Below are 25,664 nucleotides of genomic sequence, written 5' to 3'. Positions count from 1 at the left end.
TACAATAGGCAAGTCTAGTATTTTGTACCTGTGTCAGTAGGCAATTTAGAGCCTGGTCTAGAATCACTGGATTTTGCTAAAAATACTAGAAATGGGTAATCTTTTCCCCTGTGTAAGCAGTAATAATAATCCCCAGTTTGGAAATAAGAGTACTCCACCACAGTAACAATGTTTTCACCCAGATTGTTTCTGAAGTTAGGCTTGTTTTATCACTGAAATCCCCTGCAAAAGCTGGATGGACTTCTTTTCTACACTGAAGAGCTGAGTCTGCAACTCAGAAGAACAAGACTATTTAAGTAATCAAAAGATAGCCGGTTTTAAAGCAAGACTTTAATATGAAGAAAAAAAATAAACTACAAATGACATTTCAGGCAATACTTGCAAATTGATCTGCCCTCGGGGTAGTTTCTGAGCAAGAATAGTGCCCCTTATTCTTTCGTATTTCTTTAGGAAAAAAAAATATCCTGGTCTGCAAACAATCTGTACTAGTCCCTGTAAAGCAGTGAGGAATTTAGGGAAGAAAATACCATGAAATTCCTGCACAGATCACTCAGTCTCAGTGAGATGTAGTTTGGCATTTATGTTTTAAAACATAATGAATTGAAGTACTTTGATTTCAAAATCCAGCCAATGAAACCCATTCTCTAAGATTAGAAAAGGGGTATTTTCAAGGTTTTGTCTCCACAGAGCAACTTTAACAAAAAAAAAAAGAAAAAAGAAAAAAGAAAAAGAAGGCAGGTTGTTGCTAGCAAATGAGTAAAATCTTAAGGTTTTAGAGGTATCAGCTTTAAAGACTGCAGAATTACCATACAAAACTAGGAACGTTATTTCCCCTGGAGCTAAGTTCCCAGCAGTCACAAGACTGCAGCAGTTGCAGACACGATTTATGACATCCTCTGAATGACCTCTCAGAGCTAAAGACTGATTAAGTGTAAGGCATGGAAGGTAGCTCCTGTCTGCCCGCATCACATGATGCGGAGTCACAGCACAGCGAGCGCTCGCAGGACCGTCCCTCGGCTCTCTGCTGCAGGCAGCACTGCGCAGGCATTATGTAAGAGAAACACAGTGACAGCGCAGAGTATCGGGTCCCCCCATCTGAATCACTCCCCGTGTCACCTGCAGATGTTCTTTGTGGTACAGGTGTAGCTGTAATTTTCTAGGACAAGAACTGTCATTTGACTTGAGCAGCACTGTCAGTACAACAGAAAGACAACGGCAATATCTGAGGTTAAGGAGTAGCTTATAAGCAAAAGAAACAACTTGAGCTATTCAGCACATGAATGATCCCACTTTATTTATTTCAGAAACAAGCAGGGTTGTTCTATAGCTGTCAAAAGCTTTACTGTATTTATCCAGTGCTGCATATAAAATATGCCCGTGACACAGGTATGTATTTATATAAAGGCGATTCCAGTGTACTGAGAAAAAAAATTACTGTCCCACTCTCCAGAACTAAGTATGAGGTGACATTGCCGCTATTTTGGCCATGGCTTTGTCACAGGAAGTTCAGTCTAGCAGATTTAGGCCTGGCTCAAGGGAAAGTATGCAGAGAATCACCCAACCAAATATCCTTCTCTTCAAAGGCTCATTAAAGAGTAAGTCACATGCACAGCAAATCAGAGAAAAGTTTAAGATATTAATAGGTGTGATCTCTGCAGTGTGTCCTTCTCAGCAGGATCCAAGCATGTCAACTTTACTTCATTACAGAGAGAAAATGCAGCATAACCTATTGAGCATCTCCAACTTGAACCACGAAAGTGAGCTGTCATACCTTCTTTACAAATCTATACCTCCCCTTCTCTTGTGTGAAAAGTAAAATAATAAACAATATTGATACCTCAATCACCCCCACTAAACCTCTGAGATTATATTTTACCATGATAAATGGGGCAATTTGCAGTTCTGGGAACCGCTACTCCAGCCAGTCAAAGCACTTCCCTCTCAGTTACACTGTGTTCCCATTTCATGAGCTTTCTTCACAGCCACACCATTACAAACACACAGCTTACTTTCCTGACTCCATAGAAAAGAGTGTGGAGGAAAGAGATGAGACTATGGCCTCTAAGAGTGCTGCAGCTCCACACTATCACAGACTGACCCAATTCATCCAGTGACTGAGGCTGAAATGGGGTCACTGAAGCAGGCCCTACCCCTTTTAGGAGGCAGGCACAAATTGAAATGGAGTGTGGTTTTATTTAGTGACATCTGTCAGCATTACTCTTTCAAATGAACAACCTCCCTTCACAAAAAGCTGAACTGTAACAGGCTGCTTTTGCAGTGATGCTCTTTTGAGAGGCACCACAAACTGTTGAAGGAGAGATGTGGGATGGTGGGACAGAAATACAGCTTTACTGAACAAAGGGAGGAAGAACTACAGTTTGACACTGCTCCTCTTGGCAGTCTGGTTTGGACAAGTAGCTATCCATGGCATACACTGGTGAACATAAGTGAGTTTCCTCTTTGTTCAAACATTACCAACAATTCCCAAAGGGATAAAGTATAAATCAGTCAATACATTTTAATCAAGGTCTTCAAACACAATTTTCCTCCTTAAAATGACAATTCCCTCCTTAAATGTAACAATGATGTACAAGACAAGCTATGAAAGTTTGGGCTGATATTACATCCATTCACAGAAGAACAGCTGTGTAAATGTCTGAGATGAAAATTTTATTTGTTATAGTAATGTTCTACTGTCACCACATTAAACAAAATCTCAAAGTTAAACAGCCCTACATAATTTCAAGAACTACTGAAGAAAACAGTTTTAAAGCATTAGGGACACTGAATGAACCTCCTACATACTCTGGAGGATGTTCAGGAGTACATAAGATCAAAACAAAGAGTAAATATCACTATTTTAATTGTAAGCACAGGATAAGTTTGGTTTTTTACATGTTCTGTTAAACTATCTTTTAAAGGTTCTTCCTCTGCATCCCTGAGGACAGAGCACAGAACCACATAAGGCAGAGCAAGAAGCTAGAAACTTCTGGAGAATCTTGTTAAACTTTAAAAATGGAAGAGTTGAGAAATTCTATGGAGAATTTTACACCTTGGATAAAGTGGAAAGAACTGGTCTGCCTTAGTATTATTTTGTACTGCTCTGCTGAAAGTCTAGTCCTATTAAAGGATGAAGACAAAGAGGAAAGCTTAAGCTTTTCCAAGCAGACTGGCAAGATGCCCTTTTGCAAGGTCTTTCAGGGTATGATCTCAGGAACCCTGGAAGAGAAATGAATTTGAAGTTGGTAATTCCTTTCATTCCAGATTGAAGTTTTGAGTGCATCAATCAAAATAGTTGAGAGCATCATCCCAGCAGAGTAAAATACTCTTGGGTGCACAGAAGTGACCAAGGAAATCAAGTCACTGCAGTGGGCAGGACTGCCAGAATAATGTACTTTGGTGGTTCAAACATCAGGTTAAGGCGCAATATTTTAATTTTGGTCTACTGAGCAATATAAACTCATCAAGTTCTGGCATAAGTATCTTGCCCCAAAGATGTTGAAGCAGACAGCAATCAATAAAGCTTATAACTTGTGTTAGAAAAATTAGGTCAGCCCCATTCACGAAGAACATTTCCAAAATATTTTTATTAGTCTCTCAAGTGACTCACGCCAGTCGTTAAGTCTCTACTTTTGATCAAAATGCAAATGTTATGGCTGTCATTTCGATGTTGACAACTTCTCTACCAGGATTACTGCTTACACAGATTCCAGCTCAAGATTCTGACACTTGCTCACAGGCAGGTCTCGGCATGTGGCAGTCCCAGCAAGAAATGCTTTCCTCGCAAGATACAACCCAATACCTCAAACTGGTTTAGAATAAACAGTGTATTTAAATCATGACAAAACCCTTTGCATCCTTGCTAATCTGAATGAGTTGCAGTGCTATGGCCCAGGTCAATTTGAATTCAGTTAGACGGCACGGGAATTCTTGGATAGTTGTGCATGGTGTTAGATCAAACACCCCAGAAAACAAAGTACACGGCCAGATAGGAAGAGCACCCAGAGTTCTGCTCATGTTTTTCCTTCTGGTACACCTATCTGTCTGTAGGTACACCTACAGACAGAATACAGACAATATTATGTCTGTAACAGTTTTCCACAAACTAATTCTTGTTTTCAAAGAAATTGGATAAACTCCTAATATAAAATTATATCTGTAATCCCTGCTATCTGTGATGTCTGATCTCCTGCTCATTTTTAGTATGATAGGTCTAAAAAAATTCACTTGTAATTTAAAAAGAAAAATTACAAAGTCCTTACTTCAAGTAAGGAAAAAATCTCCAGCAGTTCATGCACTGAGTGTCTCAACATTCTTCCTCTTTGAATTACACTAGTAAAAGCTTTTCCCCTCAAAATGAACCTCAGTAAATATGTTGGCCAACAGTCAGACCCACTGCCATATGTGAATTAAATGCAGAACGGTCTGAGTGAAAGCAACACTGATGTCAAAGCAGCACCACCCCTGAGCAAGCGGCTTTGAGGTGATCGGCTTAGAAAGTTTCCAGTAGAACACCATTCCAACAGAAAGTGCTGACTTGATGAAACCCAAAATATTCCACAGGAATGTGCTAATTCAATCAAAACTTTTGAAAGAGGACAGGCCGGCTTGCCAAGCCAGCCAACCAGTCTAGTGAGCTGACTGGCTCTCCCCAGCTCTCTGGGGTCACTGGCTTCCCCATCTGGCCAGGTGCCAGGCTGCTAGTCCCTGCTCTCAGAGGGGCCCTTTAATAATAACAAAAATAATATTGTCTTGCAAAGTGTTCTGAGAAACAAACAAAGGAATTTTAAAATGAAAATCAGAATTATTTCAGAACGAACTGCAAGGTTTCTTCAGAAGGAATTCGGTGCATTTGTTGCAAAGCATCTAAAAATGATGCCTCTAAAGTCACAAGTCTCTCCTGCGCCTTCTCAATTTTTCAGAGAACACTTTCCAGTGAAAGAAGAATCAATACTGTAACAACACAAAATGCACAACAATTATATCCAAACCCTAAAATTCACCAGATAGCTCTAATCATCAGCAAGGAATCAAAGGCATGTTGCTTCCAAAGCTCTGAGTAAATTCACATAAATGCTCCAGCCCAACCAAAACATGGGGCTACACTGTAAGCAACACCTTCTGCAGAGTAGTCCTGAAGTGGGCTCCCTGAGTAACTCACCATGGCAAATTTGAACAAGGTGGTGCAAGGGGCCTCATTTAACACTTTGGAAAAGCTCAAAGAAATAGGTATGGCTACAGAATATTTTAGCAGTGTTTTTTAAAAACCCCTGTCAACTAGCAAGTAACCCACTTTCTTCATAAAAGTGGTTAACCAGTGCACAGGACCTACTCTAGCTTCCCAGCAACTCAGCAAGTAACAGTATTTTCTAACTGTTAAGAAAAGGAAGACTCTTTAAGACAGTATCACCAAACAGTACAATGTTTTTTTGCACAATACCATTGATTTAACCAGCTTTTGTATAAAAATTCCTAGATATTGGTTCATATGTGAGCACCACAAGTAGTTTAAAGAGATGTGGAACAAAGTTCTACAGAAAAAAGAAAGAGTTCTTTTTATATGCCAAATTGAGTCAGCAATGAGATCTCTGTTGCAGGCAAGTCATGTGATTTTGAAAGAATAAAGCTAATAAAATGTACCGATTTATTTATATGAAAATCAGTGTAACTTCCAGCATAGAACTGGGACAATTTTGTGACCACTCTCTTTCAGAAAACACATGTAAATCAGACAGCTGCCCGAGTTTGCAGTTCACTGACCCTTTCAACTGCCAAATGCAGTGCACAAAGGTAGCTCAGAAAGCAATTAGAGATTGGCTGGGAGGACTCATTAATTTTTTTAAACTTCAAATCACAACTAAACAGTCTTATAACATTTTTCTGAGGGAGACTATATACCTCAGACTCATATTTAAAAAGAAGGAAGGTTTGTCTTCTCAGAATGACAAAATGCATAGAATTTGCTCCCTGGTGTTTCTTAGAAAGAACAACTAATACATTTACAGAATCATATGGAAACACATCTAGAACAGAACTAGACATAAGTACAGTTTGATCCAACTGCTCAGTTTCTAAATATCTCAACATCTGCAGAGTCTAAGGTTCCCTTCAATGTGCAACACAAAACTCAGAGACAAAAGAAGGTGAGGTGGAAAAAAGGAAAGAAAAAAAAAAAAGATATTTTTCCTGCTAGTGGTAATAGGACTGGGAATGATCAGTAACCAACACAGTCAAATGGTGCCTAGTTGGCTCTAGTTGAGTATGTATGGCACAAGGCCAAGAAAACAATGAGAAAGTAAAGTATAAAGAAATGCCTTCCATTTTGGAAAAGGGTATCAAAAGTTGAGCAGCATCTTTTCTTCTCTCAAACAAAACTTGAGATGCCCTCCTTATGGCCTATGACAAAAAGGCAGATTCATCACTATTCTCACCATGGCAAACAGCAAAATAGACAAGCAGAAAAAGCATGTATGCAGTTCTGGTCCTGAAATCACGGCAGCATTACGTCACCAATCTGCTAGTTAATTTGCTTTTACTATCCTGATTAAAGGGACTACAACCATACCACAAAGTAGCAATTGAGCACTGCACAACTCTGAAGCCATACTCTTGTTTTCTTTGTGTTGCAGTAATCTGAATAGCCAGCTATAGGCTATAATTTAAGATTTAGTCCATGAGTCCAGGAGCTAACTAACTGGAGTCACAAGGATCAATGCACACTTCTATTAAGTGTTTATGAGAATGAGACCATACTTCTAAGTAAGTGTCTCTCTCAAACCTGCCTACCTAATTTAGCAGTTTTCTTCTTCCAAGTTTATATAACCATTTCCTAGAATGAGTTTCTGAGGCTCACTGTACAGCAGACACACTCCTAAATTGAGAAATGACATGTTGCTGGTAATAACTGCACAAAGTTAACAAGATGGCCCAAAGGAGCTCCAACCAGTAGTGTGCCAGCTGAGAGAAACAGTGCAGGAACGAAAAAAAGAGTCTGAACACACAGCACTGCTGTGATACAAACACACACCATAAACGATACTGAAAGAGTACCTTACGTAATTGCTGTATCTTTCAACAAAAGTTAGTCAGTTGAGTGCACTCATATGTACATGTAGAAAGCAGCAGGGGTAAAGGATTTCAGTCAGTCAACTCATCATTTGTGCACATCCCATCAGCTGGATTACTGCCAGTGCTTGTTCTCTGCCAGTCTGCCTCCTCCTACTCCACCCTAACTGATTCCAAGAGCATTATCCCACCTTGACTGGGGTGACTAACCTGCTTCTCTTCTCTCCAACGTCCAACATCCCCCAGTACACAACTTATCTTGAATAACATTCAGTCCAAAATTTAAAAAGGAAAAACAAAGAGAAAAAAAAGCCCTCGCTGTTAGATGAAGTCAACCTTCTCAAATATACATGTGGTAACAACAGGAGGAAAAAAGAAATATTTACTTTTCTCAAGTGCTGTGCTGTGAAATGGATTTCACAACTCTCTAAGCATATGATTTCAAATTATTTTTGCAATTATTGCTGTCTGGATAAAGAATAAGGTGGGTCCAACTATTCTTCAAGACTTGTTCCAATAAAGAAGTCCAGTATAGAGTACCATAACAGCAAGGTGCCTGGAGGGTCAAAGAGCCATAATACTGCAGGTTATTTATGCAATAAATAACTTATGTTGGAAGTGACCTCTGGAGGTCTTCTGGTCCAGCCCCTCACTCAAAGCACAACCAAGTTAGACTAAGTTGCTCAGGGCCTTGCTCAGTCAATTTCTGACCATCTCCAAGGATGGAGGTTGCACAGCCTCTTCGAGCGTCTGCTACTATGTTTGACCACCCTCATTATGTGACGTTTCTATTTTACATCGAATCGGATTTTTCCCTGATACAACTTGCGAGCATCAGCACCTCCAAAAAAACCTCCAGCTCCCTCTCTTCTACAATTCCTTTCTAATTGCATTCTGTTCTCACATCTGATGACTGGTGAGCAATAATCTCATCGAAGAGACACTGTAAGATTTTCTGGTAGTAGGGCAGCTCTGCCAAAGCAGGCGCTAGGATTTCAGTAAAAATTTGAAGTCCTAGTTTCCTGAAACCTTTTTGTGTGCTCACCATAGAACTGAGTGTCAGCCTAAGCTACAGTGATAGAAAGGTTTGATCTCAGTGGCAAAAGTCCTGTTTGCCTTGCATCAAAAGTTGCCTAGAAGGAGAGCTTAGTAGTAGAGGAAAAACGGCTACTACAGGCGGTTCATTTGATATTGGTCAGTTTGATCAAAATAACAAAAACACATATATCTACCAGTCCTTATGAAGTATCACATATGCAATCAGTTGAAGAAGGAGGAAATTCTTTATTTCCTTCAAGAAAGGGTCATTTTCTTGAATAATGTGCAAATGCACAGTGTGTCAAGTAACAGTCCTTAATAAAGTCCCCAGGAGACTTGACTGACCCACCTCACTACTTGAGGTAATCACATGAGAGGACATGTAAGCTACACATATCTCAAGTGGACACTAAATGCACACTGACCAATGGTCAAAAAATGGAATGCATACAATCAAACGAGAATAATTTTATATTTTCAGAACACAGTGCAAATTATATTGGCACACAGCATAAAAAGACCGAGTTCTTAAGAATTAATTTGAAAAAACTACAAGCAAAAAAACATACCTAATTTCTGAGTTCACTAACTAGTTACCAGAGTATCTTATTATGCAAAGAATTATTATCACAGTAATGTTTAAAATGAATAAATAATTATCGGCTTACTTCTTTCTTACCATTGTAGGTTATCCTTGGTTTTGTCAAACACATCACAAGATGTAAATCCATTTCGTCAGAAGATACAAATTTTGAACATACGGGGCACTTGAATCCTATGGAAAATAAAAATATATAAGTGTGAGTACACTCAACCATGTAGCAAATATGTGTATTCAAGCCAAAAAGTTATTCTGCACACATTAAAAGAAAGAAAAAAAATCCTGGAAGCTTTTCAGTTTTGACCTGATATTTCTTACAGGAGTATAATTCCCTTGATTTCAAAAGATCTCAAAATGGACCATTTTTTCCGGAAATTGTTCTCTTGCCAATTGCAAACATGTCAGCACCTCTGGAATGCAAACTTTCCCAACAACCCTAAGAACAGTTTAGGACAGGAGCAAGAGGATAATATGACTAGTAAAATAGACATTAGAAATCTGTAGAGGACACAGCCATGAAAATCTGAACTTGGGTAAGACCTCTGAATTAACATGTCTGTTTTTACCAGGAATTGCACTGAAACTTTAACCAAGGATCTCAGTTTTACATCTCATCATACAAGTAGCAGCATCTTTTACCAGGCTGGGGCACTGGAAAAACATTAACTCAGGGGTGTTGCCTCACTTACTGAATCACTAATATTTCCTGTAGCACTGACTTTGTTTGACTCTCTCATCCTAGCCAAGCATGACTTGTTGAGCTTTTGAGGTCACAGCCTCAGGCAACATGGGGTAAAGAATAACCAAGACAATCTGGATTGTGATGCAACTGCATAATAGTCTATGACAAAAGTGCTTAATACCTAAATTTATGTCATTGCCAAAGACAGCAGTCTTCCAGTTAAAGGACAAGATCAGCTGGACAAGATTTACAGTCCACAGAAAAGTCTGATAAAAGCCTGATTGATTTTGATCTGTTGAATAATTAACACACAAGTGAGAGACAAAAAGCCACCAACAGGGGTCTTGATCCACAACAGTTGTCAAGGAGCATACTTACAGGTAGGTTGTCCAATAGGACAACATTTGGCAAAAAATATCTAATCTATGTCCACACTCAATGCACAAGCACAACTTTTTCTCTCATGCTGTTGAAAAGTAACGATGCAAGCCTGTATAAAAGGCCACTGCTCCTTCCAGCAACGTGCCCGTCTGGGCCTGTTCCACGTGTTTTAGTTTGTTGCCCCTTACTTCTGTACTTTTAACCTTGGGAATCCACAGTGAACCGAGTCAGTCAAGGATGACAAGAAACTTGATGCTGCACTTTCAAGTTACTGATGCCTGAGAATTTTCATCTTTACTGTTAATTATTATGCAGCAACTAATCTGAAGCATTAGCACTTGATAGAAGTACTGCACTTCCTTTATCAAGATAATGATTTATTCCTTTAGAAGCAAGTCAAAGAGGACAGCTGGTCATAACCATAAGGAAATCAGGACAGTAGCTGAACATGTACTGGAAGCCACTTCCTGAGGTAAAGTACAGTTCTGATTCCTACCATTTCAGTCATAAGCCATTCATATCTATTTCTTCTTTGTGTCAATCTTACACTTCAGTTTAAATACTGCTCTTCTCTCCATATTTTTAATCCTCCTCCCCCAACCCACATCTTTACAAACAATAGTCACAAACAGGTTAGTAAGCATACAACAGCCAAACACATCTTTTGGAAAAAAAAACCAAACAAAAAATTTGAAAGGATTAATTTACTTGTAGAAAGCTTTATCTGTGAAATTTCAGCTACTGTGTAGCCTCCTTCCCCAAGGATGCATCTCAACATGACTAAAATCGAAATTAGTATCTCAGTCCTCTGAACACCCAAACCTCCCATTACTGTTTTGTTATGGGTTTCCTCAAAAAGTGACCACGGGTAAATTTTCTCTCCATCTTTATCAGCCTAATGCAGCTGATTACCAGGCTTTGACTAGACCTAAGTCCCACGCATTATTCTCATTTATAATTGACAACATAGTTTGATGTGAAAAAGCTGGTAACTTCCTTCTATGCTGCAGAGAGAGTCCTGCTGTGACAGAAGGGAGTATTTGCATTAAGAGCAAGTTAACATTTATGTTCATGGCTAGTTAAGCATGGAGACAGTCATTAACAGGTTCCCTCTGCTTTCTGGACAGAACTCTTCTAGTTTATTCCCAGGGTCATCAACACACGTAATTGGGAGTGACAGGGGGCAACAACAACCACCAACAGGTCCTTAGAACCACTGCTAAAGTTAACAGTGTTATTAATAAAGAACACACATCCTACATTCTATCAATATAGTAAATATTTTATCAATAAATTATTTGTGGCTTGTCCTGTGTCAAGGAGGATCTGAAGGTAATGGTTAAACAACTACAAATATCCTCCTGACACAGCAAGTCTGGGATACCTGACTGCTGTAGCTCTACTCAGTATGTGGAACTGAAGAACCCAAAGAGTAGAGGACATCATACTTAACTAAGCCTTAAGGAGCAACTTAGCGACAGGGGTAAAGGTATATTCGTGGAAAACATGTTTTTCCAGTGTCCAGAATCAGCTGCATGGCAAAGACTAGCATAATAGCAGAAAAAGAGCCTTGGGGTCACAACACTTGCTGAAACATTTTTCAAATACAAGTGAAATCCGATTTCTCATTCTTTCACAATGTTCTGCTGCAATAACCAGTTCCTGGATTTAGCCATCTTTCCTAAAAGATGTATAGTGTATGTTTTGTGTGAAGGAAATAAATATTTCCAACTCGCTTAGTAATCCCAAAGAACAGATTATTTTGACTGCAGAGACAATATTTATTTTTTTTTAAACTGTATTTGAAAAATATAAATAAGTGAAAAATCAATGCTGTCCACAAGCCAGTTAAAGGTCCTTAAAAAAAAAAGCTGGTATTTTCCCACCTTTTCTCAAATCAGAAGGCAATAGTTTCATGACCCAGTTTACAATTAAGTACTTTGTAAGAACAAAGATTCTATTGTATCCTGCCCAGCAGGCTAACAACATTTATAGCCTATGTTTGTTACCATCAGTCTCACGGAACAATTCCAATAACTTAAAGAAAGTTTCACATGACTTTAACAATCAACAGCAGGTCAGAAATAACTTGCACTCTACATGACTTGTTTTACTAGTTTTGTAGATAAACAATGCATGCACAGACATTTGGAAAACAAAGAGGGAGTAGTTATCAGATGAGGTACTATCATGTGAAGTGTCTTCTAAAAATTGTGACACTTAACTACTTGCTCACCCTATTTACGAGGAGAGCACAAGAGATAACGCACAGTTCTAGGTAAATATCCATCTCTTATGAAGGTGTGGGTTTCACAGCATTTCTTATGAAACCCAAGATGACAAACTGTCACCTTTGTATTAGTGTTGTCACTGTCAACATATCACTGCAAAGCTGTCCTTCCTTCTACCATAGTAGAGAACATATTGCCAGTGATACAACCTAAATCAGTCGAAGAAATGCCTCTCACCTCTCACTACATACAGAAGTACAGCAGGAAAGAACTGAGCACCAAAACTGAGCAAACACACACTTCTAGCTGACTTTTCCAACTGCATCCTCAACAGGCAGGGAACCAAATTCTTACAGGCTCCCAGCATCTAGTTTCACAACGCTGACTACAATATTGAAAGCAACACATTACATAAAACAAAACCAAAATCCTGGAAAAAAGTACAGTTACAAGAAATGAAGACAGAACAGAAAGCTGCAGTACAGTTACTAGAAAATCCCAAGGTGGAACAGAAAGTTTGAAATAATTAAACCTGCCTAAGTATCAGGACTTATATCAGAGGTGAATTCTGTCTCTCATTCTCTCTTGAATGCATCACTTTCTTGATAACATCACCATCTTTTGCAAGCAAACCTCTAGTTAGCCCAGAAATCCCATTTTCTCTCACATTCATCTACCAAACCTATTCTCTGGCAGGTTTGGAAACTATCCACATGGACAGGTCAATGGGTGGCCACTCACTCTATCCGTACCAGTTTCAACCTGTTAGTGATACCTTACTGTGTTTGCCATGCTTTGCAAACATCAGGCCGCTTAACTTCCTGTTCAGTGCACAGTGGAGCAAACATAAAGCATCCAAATAACAAACTCCTGGACCTATAAATTTTTGCAAAATCATACTGGCACTTATTCTGGAATATCTAGCTTGTGGTGAAAAAAAAAGAAGATTTAAGAGCTTCCAGACAACACAGTGCAGTGTGTCACAGAATTGCACATGAAGGAAACATGTTAAAGCAGTATTAGACTTGCACAGAAGAATGGATGATTATTTCTGCCAATATTAAAGAGCTGTAGCAAGAAGTAAGCACAAATAAAACCTGCAACAACACAAAAGACTGAATCAGCCTGATCAGAGTAACCTTTCAGCAGAAAACATCAACCGGAACACTTCCAAAGCCAACCTAAAAGTATAATGAGAGCAGCTGCTCCTTTAAAATAATTATGCAATATATTAGTATTTTAAGTCTTTATATCCTTTTGTTTTCAAATAAGATGGATAAATCTACTTTGTTTTGCATTTAAAGAAGTTATAAGAAAAAGATAAATCCTTGCATCCACACACTTTTTCTAAGATGCATATCACAATAAGATGCCTGACAAATGTTACTTATATATTCAGACTTCTTCTTTGGCACTTAGAAAAAGAGGTATAGACAATCTGGTAGCACAGCAACCAGTAAATATGATGGTATGAGGGTGGTATGCAAAATTACTGTCACACAAATAAAGCCTGCATAGTAATGCTAAAAGGAAACGACACAACACATTAAAAAAAAGTTCACTATTTCTTATGTGTTCAATAGACATGGAAAACAGGCAGCAACTGTGCTCAGTATAAAACACATGTTCACACCAGAAAGTGTGTGCCCTTCATCTTTTTCCCATAGTCTGAAAAAAAACCAAGTTACTCTAATCCTTCCTCACAGGCCCTGATGTCTAAACCTTTTATTCCTCTTGTGGCCTCCCTCCAACCTTACCGTATTGCATTGCCAAGAACTGGGCAGAGCTCTCAGGCTAAGACTTCACAAGTCCTAAGCAGAAATTAATAGTTACCTATCACATCATTCCATTACATCTGGTGTTAGATAGCTATATAGAGATCCATCTATACATAGAGATATCTCCTTTATGTGTGTGTATGAGGGTAGGTACATTTTAAACAAATCGACAGGTGATTGGCTCATTCCTCTCATGTCCCACAACAACCCCTAAATCTTCAGCAGAACTGGTACTAGCCAAGTCCCGAGTTATATAGTGTTATATTTCTGCTTACCTTTAGTAATTCTCATTTGTCTTTTTTAATCAACTATGAACACTCTTCTAGCATGTTAAACACAATGCTAGAATGCTAGCATGCTAAAAGCAATGCTTCCACAAAAAAAAGTTGACTGAAAACAGACCCAAAGCAGACCACTGTGACACTTCATTTGAATTGCTCTCCTAGAGCAGCTGCAGGACTTTTTTCCCAACCATTTCAGCATCCACCTACTTTTTCACCTAGACCATGTTCCCTAAGTTGCCTAATAAGAATATAAAGCAAAATAGCATAAACATTTTTTAAAAGGCAAAGTATAATGCCTCTACTTCTTCTGGTTCTTCATTTTCTATTCAATTGCATAGAAGACTATGAAGTGAGATCGTAGAACAGCAGAAAAATAAATGGAAATACTTCACATTCTTGGTAAAGTAACAGTCCTGTTCAAGCCAAAATTCTGTTACTCCCTTCTGGAAACTAATTCGTAAAAATTAAAGAAGGAAAAAAAAAAAAGAAGGTTCAGTAAAGACTACATGGTCTATCAGTTATAAGGTACAGAATTCTGTCTTCTCATCAGAAAGCTGAAGTGGAAAGATAGAATGAGTAATTCTGTAAGCTCAAAACCATGAAGCCTTGCACATGAAAGCGTATTACTTTAACACAGCTCACATCTTACCCAGCAAGTTTACCCTAACCATCAAAGAGAATATGAAAATTATTTCACAGTAAATTCAAGAACAAAGAACTAACATTTAAAAAATGTCTAAGTTAGAAGGAAAAACAAAGAGCATTACCAACTCCCAGGGAACCTTCTACAGGTGATTTCTAGCTGCTGTAGCTGCCAATACAAGTGGCCACTCAAAAAAAATTTGCCGTTTTATGTACAGAAGTTTTTTTGCTAAGGAAGAAAATGTCTTGGTGAAAAGATGCATCAAGTTCTCTAGCTTCCATCCTTCCTTATGTTGTCAATTGTCTAAGCCATGAGAACACGCACCATCTGGAAAGACTTCTGGAGACGAAAAGAAATAAAGAAATACTCCCCTCAATTTGGGAAAGAATAGGAAATCAAATAGAGATGAGGAACAAAATACAAATGTTCCAAGTTCTGTCTTTTATAGAAAACTGAATCAGGATAAGCACAAATAATATCTTCTTCTCAGCTCTTAGTGATTTGGGGCTCATGATCTACTGGGGTTTTCTTCCCCACTTTTGTACCATAAAACTAAAGTAAACAAACTTGTGAATTCCTTGAGGGGAAAAAAAGTATTTTCTCTTGTATGTTCCAACTTAAAACTCCCACAACATTCAGTGGGAAAGGGGGGATATATAAAGTGGGAAATAAAAACAAACCTGAACTATTTTAATTAAGGAGCCCACAGAATAATTAGATAAGATATGTTTGGATAATAATTCATCTCCTAAGCAAAAAAGTTATGATTGACAGAATCATATAACTTCTTCAGCTTACTTCATCTTCATAATTGGGAAATTGAGATCTTCAGTAGGAATTACTGAAAAATAATGCAGTGTAGAATGAAGAAGAGAAATTGAACAAGACACATTTTTTTATTCATAAATAAAGCCTTTTTTCAACTGCACAATTTTGAGTGTCTAATATCAATGTAAAAGTAACATGTGATGATGATTATAATTGAGAGCTGCACACTTTTAGAAACTGAATAAATACCTCCATTAAAAGAGAGAAAAAAAGGCCCATTCTAAAATATCTTGCAAAACAGGAGATGAAATTACAGGTGGGAAAGACCCGTGGAAAGACTGATTTCAACTCTTAATACAGAAATAAGAAGAGCTGTTATTAGAGGAACAGCTTTTTAAGAGTGACGTTTCAGACTGATGCAAGCACCCAATGGGAGGAGGAAAAACCTTCTTAGCACCACCTGTGTTTGGGAGTGCCACGCCCCCCTACCTGGCCATCCCATCACCCACAGGGATCTGTAGTCAAGCTATATGAGAGGTTGCTCGAGTCCCCTTCACACAGTCTCTGCACTTTCAAACTGACAAGCACATAAACAAGAACAGTTTTTAAAGTGACTTATAAGTTATTAATTCACTCTACTTTATTACCTGCATTTCAGACAGTCACACCCCTCCCATCACAGATCCACACCAGAAGTTTCTCAATGGACCAGAAGCAGCTGAAGACAGACAAGTGTGAATATAAGCCTATGTTGGGTGTTGCATTTGGCAGATTTAAAGGCAAGAGCAAGCATCAGTTTTCATGCAAAAACGTTCCACCCACACCCTAAAACCAGATGATTTTAGCTTTTTGCTTGCTATTCTCGAGAAGTATATTTTCAACTAGCAACCAAAAACTCCACTTAACAACAAGACTTTCCACAGAAGAATACCATTCATTTCCATTGCATCTTTCCCAAGGGAGGGGAGCAGGGGAGAGAACCCAAGGGAACACACTTCCTCTCTCTCTTTTATGTGGGTGCGATGAGTCTCTTCCAAAATGATTCAGGAGCAACAAAGGAAAGATGCTTTTCCTCTTTCTCATGTCTGTTCATTGTCAGATCTTCTGCAAGCAGAGATAAGAGCAAAGTCCCCTTCCAGTCACACCGGCAGAGTAATATCAGTAGTATGGGAAGAAACTAATCCTGTCACCAATTCAGAGGCTTCTGTACACAAGTGGGGGGCTCTTGCCACTGCAGTGAAATCTTATGGACCTGAGCTGTTGTCTGAATATTCAGCTCAGCCAGGGGTGATACATTTCGGAGCCAAATTGACTATCTTAATAAGAAAACAAGTAGCCAGAAAGCATAGTCAACAGTTTGCGGCACAAAAGTATTTTATTTACACACGGCAGACAAGATCAACCTGTCAAACAAGCTCAGTTCTTGCATTACCAGATGATGACAACTCACCGCAGGCCAGCTTGGAGGTCTGAAAACTTTATGCAAATGAAATGCCTGGAAACTCTTACTTCAGAGATATCCCATACTCCCATTGTTTTTTTCCTCATAACTCACCCATCACAGTTGAAGGAGGAAGAATTCTCTCTCATTCCCCATCTCTCCTGAACCTATACACTTGTTTTTTCTTTCTTCCTTAATTTTGCTACTCCCTCAATTTTCTCTTATTGCCCAGAGCAACATTTTCTTCAAACACCTGAAAAAGGTCTTTCCACTCATCATTTCACAACGCAAGTTGAGGAAGACACAAAGGACAGCTGTGTTCTATTGTCAGAAAAAGGTACTTCTTGAGTAACTGAGTAATTTGGCAAGACAATTAAAAATTTTGAAGTGCAGGGAACCAGTTTGTCTACACTCCCCTGCCCTACTTGGCACTGTCAATAAAGTCACTATTTTCAAAAACATACTAGGGTTAAAGAAAGAGTTTCCATTAGAAATCACATAATTTAAAAGAGAATATAGGAAGAGCTGCTCCAAGAGCAGAAGCAATAATCCTACTTTTTCAAAATGCAAAGACGTAAATATCTTGAAAATTTGTGCCGTACATCGCAACAAATCTGATCAAAATTACACGAAGCACGATAAGAGAGGAGGGAGTGGCTATACCATGCTGAGAATATATTTAATGATAGCTAAAAGGGAAGAGGTATGATGTGAAAATGGCTGAATAATGGTTAACAAGGATGACTAAACTGAACACGTGAAACAGAGCATCTTGTTGGACGCAGAGAAGTCTTCTGAGCAAACTGGTAAAAACGCATACGAGGTCTTATGAAAAAAAGAAATGGGAGAGACAAAGTAAACACTGCACTTGAAACGCAGCAGACAGGAACAAAGGAGCAAGCCCCAGGAGAAGGCAGCATCTTAGAAGACAGCACAGATAATGATGCTGCTTGAAAGCATGCAGAAGACAAAGTCTCTCGGAGAATCTGAGAACTATTACTCTACTACACAAACAAGACGATAATGGAGACCTGAGAAAGCACAGCATTTACAGACAATTGGTCTGTTGTCTACAAAGTTTTTACCAAAGTAAGTGAGGGCAAAAAAAATAAGTCCTCACTAAGGCAAAACTTTGTAAAGTCTGATTTAGTTGAAATACTTACCAATAACCTACTTGTTCCTGCAGAAATAGAGGTAGCAGTGGCAAAAAAAAAAAAAAAAAAAGGGGAAAACCAATCAATGACAAAAAAGTCAGAGTACAAAATAGAAAAGATTACATCTGGGAAGAATATATGCAAGTAAAAACTTAAATTAGTATGTGGGATGTTCCCAGGAGTGTATTTATTAATTCTAAACATAATAATGATTAAATTTTTGACAGCAACATTAAATTATATACCAAAAACACTTATCAGTACATTTGTTACTCAGTATAACAGAAAAATTTTATCTATTAAAAGTACAGTTTCAAGAAAGTCAAGGACAAATGTTTCAATGTATATTTGTTTTCTTGTGCTTTTCATCTCATTTTTTAATCACACACACCAGAATTTTTATTATCTAAGCACAAAAGCAGACTGTCCTATATTATTATATTCTGTATTTTCCCTCTAACTCTCCAAAATACCAGTCCTCTACAGGAGACACCAATTTCTTAATTCAGCAGGGAAACTTCTAACCTGTGGACTCATTCACTTGAAATTGGTGAGAGTAGAGTAGGTATGGTTGTTCCTTTCTTTATTTGGATTTGTTGGAGGGGTTTTTTTGTTTGGGTTGGGTTTTTCCCAGGGTAAAAGTATGGCTTATTAGAACTGAGCTTATTAGAAAAGTCCAGGCTGAAAAATACCATTCATCCTCAGCACAAAGGAATTTTGTTTCGGGATTAACTTTTTATTTAAAAGTACTGACGTCTCTGCTTATCATAAAGTAGCCTTTTGTTTTTAAATGGAAAATTCAACTAGGAGAATTTCACTCTGCATTGACCCCCCTATTCTTCAAACGTGGAAAATATTTACCTTAGTGTATGGACTATTGCTGAAACTAGGGTGTCGGAATAAACCAGCCTTTCAACATAATTAAAGAGAATATTATAAAATGAGGAAAGGTCTAAGGGTTGGTTACAAAACACGTAATTTCAAAAGCGTACACTGGAATTATACCATCAAATCCCTCAGTATTAATGTAATTTAAGTGTTTAACATGAATTATGTACAAATTTTGACAAAATGTGAGAGCAGTTTCTGGAGTTTGAATGATACACACTTATGTAATATAATTACTAGTTTTGCAAAAGTTCCTCTAAGACAGAACCTTTTAAGAACATTTGTGGATGCACCATCATGAAGAAAAGACACAAAATGCCTAATAAGAGGAACAGTAAAGAAGATGCATAATTAGTTCAGAAGAAGATAGAACTGAAGTCAGAGATATAATCCCCCAACCAAGTTTTCTTAACTATTGTCAATAAAAGCTGAAGAAAATCAAGCTATTGACTTACATGCTTTAAACATATCAATCATGACATATTTCTCTTTATTTACTCTTTTACCTCTCTTAAGCAAGTACATAGCACCCATAACATATTCTGCAAAATCTTCCAGAACATCCATAAATCACAAACAACACAACTTTCCAATGACATGCTGCATCATTCCTACCACAGCAATTAAGTGGTAGGAATGCAATTACCAATGTAATTCTCACCTTTTCACGTGTAAGATGTCACTGTTTGAGCAAACTGTTAAGAAATATTTTCTGTATCACTCACATTTTAAATAACCTTTGTAAAGAATGCTACTAAGTATTTTCTATTTTTTGCTGTTTACCACTACTGCGTTGGTCTATCTGTCAAACTGTTGACAAATTTGATTAGTTACCTATTTTAAACATCTATGCTTAGAAGAGAAACATCTAGTTTACATTAACTAGACATGCTAATAAGATGCGCATATGCATGCATACACACAGAGAGCATAATAGACTGTAAATAAGTTTTAACAAGGATGTACAGTTGTAAAAAATTAGACTAAATGATATTTTGACTTTTCAGCAGTTTGTAAAATGACATCTTAAATGCCTTTACTTATCTAATTACAGATTTTATGTAAAATATTATCTGCTTTCATTGCTTTACTCATCCATAAGGCTACTGAAGGTAAGAGAACCTGCAGCTATTTAAGAAGTATGTTTTGTTCTTCCCTGTTCAAATACAATCACGATTTGTTTCGATATACATATATATAAGCAATACTCATAAAAAAAAGGAGACACTGTCTTGAGTTTGAATACCAAGACAGCCCGCAACTGCAACATGCTAATAAATTATATTTTAAGAAGAAAAGGTGTTGCGGTTTGTTTGGGTTTTGTGATTTTTGTTTTGGTTTTTTTAGTGACTATGACTGCTCCTATTTCAGGAATGTCCTTATTAAATCAGTATCACAGCATGCCACGTGCTGCAAATACCTTTGTGCACATATATGTATTAGTCCCTCCTCCAAAGAGCTTACGCTCCAAAATAGACACGGAAAAGCAATGGTTACAATGGAAACAATGTCACCATTATATACTTTAGAAAGGCAATAAGACTCGCCCTGCCTTACACAGAAAGTCAAACAATTCTCCTAAGTCTCTAGGTGTCACTTTATATAAAAATGCCTATTTGCCTACAATGACATTGAGAAAGGGGCACAGAAAAAGTAAACCATGACATAAATTTGCTCTGCTTTTCCATGTGGTACTGCCTTCTTAACCAGAGCCTTATCTAATGAGTTAGCAAGGCTCTACCACAGATCCCTAAATCCAGTGACTGGGCAGTTAAAACATCTATAAGAAAATGCTCAATGAAAAGAGAAGAAATTCTGGGTTTTGCAGGATAAAGAATGCCAGAGTTTGAGCCTGCACTCCCCCCGACTTATTTATATGTTCATCCCTTCACCTTCTTAGCCAGCCTGCCAGGAGTATATAAAACAATTCAGAGACTGACAGGATCAAAGCAGCAGCCAGAGGGCAAAGACCAATAAGTTCCATTTAAGTAAACCCTTACATGATATAAACAAAACAAACCAAACAAAAAAATACCCACACCAAAAGACTGTGGACTTCTAGAAAAAGTCACAATCAAATGAAGGATGCACCCCCAAATGTGTACTATACACCTACTTCAGCAGTAAAAACCTTACTTGAGAAAATAAAACTTCTATGATGCATGTTAAATAACCCAACACCTAGCCCTCTCAAACAATAAGGATTTAATTCTGTTTAGACTCCAGCTTTTTTAAAGTGCAAAGCACTCATTAAAAAATAATTTATAAATCTTTTATCACTTTATACATCTAAAGTCCTGAGATGACACTACTCAGGACTATTACTACTACCACTACTAACCAAATATCACAATTATTAGATACACACATTTATATGTATTTTCCCACAGTAGCTTTTCATTCTAGATTGAAAAAAATTACAAGTTTCCAAAATCTTCTGTGAAGAAAACTATCATTTTCAAAAGGCACTTGCAGTTAAGCTAACCATTTTCCAAACAAGAAAGATTTTATACTGCTAAGTATTTGGGGAATGAATTGTCACATTGTTACTTTTCACAAACCAAATTTTTAAGAATTAACAATTACCATAATTTATAGGCATTTTGTTGTTTCAAATAAGATCTCCTCCTTTACCTAAGAGGAACATTAGTCCCTCAAAAAGACTCCAGTTTCAGTAGACAGATTTACTTTAAATGTCTTATAGAAGTCCCCATGATGCTCTTGAAGGATAAATCTCTCACACTTAAACCTCGTTACCAGTTTTCTAAGAAGGCTTTCTTATTTTGGAGTTTAGGAGAGGTCAAAGGAGCTGTTTCCCTCATGGACACCAGCTTAAAATCCCCTCAGAAGAAGCCCTCAGAAGGCAGGTAAGTCCACTGCACACAGATGAGTGCAGTAACAGCAACTGTGATAAATTTCACAGCATGACCACCAATAAAACAGAGATATTAAGCCAGCACTGGTGAAAAGACAGACTTGTTTCTGTTCTTCCAGAGCAAAGTCTATCCATATTAAAGAGTTCTGAGAAGTAAGCCATAGGCATGTAAAGAACAGCCTCTGCCTCCAGGCTTTGATGTTTTATCTTTGCAACTTTTTTAAAACTTGCCTTAACTACCATTTTCAAAAACACCTAATAAAAGCTCCTAAGGGAAGCCTGGCATTCCTGTCGGTCATCACAAAAGTACACTTTTCCTCTCTCTCTCGGAGGTCTTGCCATACCTGTCCTTTACAGCTGTTATATCAAATCAGATATCATTAAACTGGGAGATGTGTCAATAAGAGAAACCAACTTTTATGGTTTTTTTTCTTTGAGATGAAGCAATACTCAATACAATTCCCGACTTTGGGCAATGAGAATGCCACTTAAACCACTAAATTATGTCTTTGCTTTCCAGAAGTGTGTAGACATTGTACCATTCATTCTATTAATCCTATAATCTACAACAACAGTTTCTGGTTTGGAAGATATCTTTGCAGGGTAGTGGGCAGGCTACAGAAAACTAACAGCTCCCTAATCCTTCAGGGAGTTCTTCCAGCTCTAGGTTGAAAAATGAGTGAATGCTGAACTTCTTTTGTGAACAAGAAGACTTCAGCCTGACACACTGTCTGTCAGGTACTTTGCAAAAATGTGGTGGGACAGATTGAAATTCTGCTCCTGGTGTAAAACTAGTCCTTAGTTAAACTGTACTAAAACTGTCCAGAAGCTGGCCTAAAAGGGAAAAATAGATCCAGTTGTAAGGGTTATGTCATACACATGAGAATAAAATTATTTTATACTGAGAATACATTTTTGGGTAGAAGTCAACATAAACATGAAAATTGTCCTTCTTCACTATTGTGTAAGTAGGACAATTTTTATTGACACATTCAAAACAATACTGAAAATTAAGCTCTTAATTAAGGAAGGGCGTTCACAGCACTTAACATCTACACAATGACTTCCAGAAGAAAAATAAAAACTTCAACTCATTACCCAGGTTTCTACCTGCAACAAAATTCATACGAGTTGCACTAAAACTTGAGACAGACTGCTCTTGTTACACTTTCACCCTCTAGAATGATACAGTGACAGCTTCAAGGGGAAACAGTTAAGGCTCTTAAAAGCCAAATCAAATGTTTCAGACACATTTGTGTCAATGCTGCACGTTTCTAACCTACAACATAGGCAGGATCATAAATCCTGCAAGTATGTTATTGTTAGTCTTGGTCTAGGCTGGTATGTCAAGAAGTTGAGGGTAGTACCATCTAGAAATAAAACAGCAAGCCTTCTGGAATCAATTCCAAGTACTAAAAGAACAATACAGTATTCCAATCTATCAGTATTCTGGCAAGAAGCTACACAAAACTGAATCTTTCAAACCAATTTAAACAAAAACTCTGATCTCAAATGTATTAATACAGACAGCTGCAAAGCTGCCTTTCTTTCATAGACCAATGGCTTGCACACAAGCAAATTATAAAAGATATAGGAACGTCTTCTAAATTACCAGTTATGACAACTTGTCTTATCAATTCCCATTCCCACAGGGACAGTTTTGGAGAAAAAAAAAACTAAAGTGAGGCAAGGAGAAAACAACCTTTAAACTACTAGCTTTTGTCTTGCACTGGCTAATTTGTTAAAGTAGGCTTTAAATTTATTTAATTGTAAATGCACATGGTGGGTTCCATCCCCAACCAAGCAAACACACAGCATTTCATTCACTGTTCCAATCTCCACATGTTTCTGTAACTACCCAGGGAATAAGCTGTCCTTATACCAAACTTAAGAAATCAGAACACCAGGGAAATAACTTCTAGAATGTGACTTCAGTAAAAACCTTTGACACATAAATAAAATCATGCTACATATCATCTTTCAAATGAAGCAGGTTTAAGGGGAGGAAAAAAAAATAATATTGAAAGGTGGAATGCAACCCTGGAAATTACCCAACAACTTGCCACACTTTCCAGATATATGGCAGAGGTCCAAACTAAACAAAGCAAAGTTACCCATGTTAGGGACAAGTGGTTTGGAAACACATCTTTTCCAGGACATGGAGAAAACCCTAACACTAATTTTTGTTAAATGATAGATTTCCATTTTTCATTTAGAAAATGTACTCCTACAATTGAAATAGCAAAATCACTTTATTTTCTTTTCTTCATGAATTTCACTTTATTTCTTCCAGTAGGGAGGGAGTGCAAGAAATGCACATGGGTTCCTTTTTCATTTGTTTAGTTGAAAAATTAATAAAGTTGCCAATGTTCTTATAGAAGCTGGTATATGGTATGTTAGTATACCGAAAGATCTTCAGCATAAAAAGGAATTAATATTTACTTAGGATTCCTACCCCCAAGGAAAATCCTGCAAGACATTTGTAAAAAGATAACAGTAAGTAGGAAAAAAAGCACATACTATCTTAAATAAACTGAAGTTAACGATATGAAAAAAATATTCAAAGTGCATAGCTAAAATATTCAAAGTGCATAGCTCTTTGCAGCAGAGTCATTAAAAAAAAAAAGGGAAAAAGGTCACTAAAGTATTTACAAAACTTGTTTTCACACATGAATCAAAGTATTACTGTGTTTTCCATCTTGGCTTTGAAAGCCATTAAGTGAAATTAATTATTTACATGTTTTGTTCTTATTCCTCCACACAAAAGATGGATCTTGTCTTATTAGCTCAACATTACTGGATGCAAAACTATCCCTTTTCAAAAGAATACCATCTTGTAGATTTTATCTTTTTATCAAGAAAAACTAATGTTATTTCAAAAGGTTAATCTTTGTTATCTTTCAGTGAGCCTCCTGCTACTCAAGGCATCTTTCTAATACTAACTCAGAATTATCAGAAGTTTCTCCAGATTTTAAACATTTAAGATCAAATACTTTAATCACCTCATTTTAAAAAAGCAGTGTCACACAGTGTAAAAGAAAAGTGAACAGACAGTGTGAGAACAGAAAGGATCTGCATAGCTTGCTTTTTCTTTTTCTACTTCCACTTACTGTAAAGAACCAAGCAGGGAAGTCAAGTTGAAACTACAAGCCTAACAAAACTTTAGCAGAAAATGAGAACTAGCTCCAGAAAGTCCTTAAACCACATGAAAAATAAACAGCAGATATGAAACTAAGAACAAGGAAGCTAGCTTATCACCCTTTTGGAAAGCTGCGACAAGAAATCTATTTTCTAAGATAAAAATGAGCAAACAGATGAAGACTGAACTTCTGAAACCCAAATAAGATTTTCTAAAAAAAAAAAAAAAAAAAAAAAAAAAAAAAAAAAAAAAAAGCAACACAGAGGAACTGCAGGCCTATGAGTCAGACTTAGAAAGAATTACAGACAGCCAGGGAAGTGTATCTGGTCTACTCTCAAGGCTATGAAAGCTGTTTTCTGTACCACAAGGTACTGGGGCACATGAGAGTCTATCACAAACTCTTGGTCTTTTAAACACAGTTCAGTACCCTAACCAGAAAGCTTTGGGCCAGCATGGTACGTACAATTCTCTAATCGCCGCAGTTTCCCTGCGGGCTATCGATACCCGGGGCGGCGGGAGCACCTGGACGGGAGTGGCAGCGGGACGAGGCTCCGCCTGAGCTGTCCAGGGCGCGGGTGCTGAACAGGTTCTGCCGGGGGAGGGACTCCCCCGGGGCGCCGGCTTCTCCTCTCCTTGGCTTCGACGGAGGGTGTATTCAACCCCGAACAATTTATCCTTGATTACTAGTCTTTTGTT

General features: G+C 37.7%; 1 protein-coding gene across 3 annotated transcripts in view; it reads right to left on the bottom strand.

Moving 5' to 3' along the window:
* Positions 1–25,664, bottom strand: part of ZNRF2 (zinc and ring finger 2) — a 51,968-nt gene that overhangs the window by 10,558 nt on the left and 15,746 nt on the right. For 2 of the 3 annotated variants that reach the window (XR_004355479.1, XM_032680394.1), the window contains exon 2: positions 8,783–8,878. Coding sequence is in view for 1 of the 3 variants with exons in the window: in XM_032680394.1 (XP_032536285.1) it covers positions 8,783–8,878 (96 nt within the window). In the remaining 2 variants the exon portion in view is untranslated. Of the gene's footprint in view, positions 1–8,771; positions 8,879–25,664 lie in introns of all 3 variants that reach the window. The other variant, XR_004355481.1, reaches the window with a different exon arrangement.

This window comes from Chiroxiphia lanceolata, chromosome 1 (genome assembly GCF_009829145.1).
Source record: "Chiroxiphia lanceolata isolate bChiLan1 chromosome 1, bChiLan1.pri, whole genome shotgun sequence".
In the NCBI taxonomy this organism is placed as follows: domain Eukaryota; kingdom Metazoa; phylum Chordata; class Aves; order Passeriformes; family Pipridae; genus Chiroxiphia; species Chiroxiphia lanceolata.
Note: the sequence above shows the minus strand (reverse complement) of the source record. Positions and strands in the feature narration are given on the sequence as shown.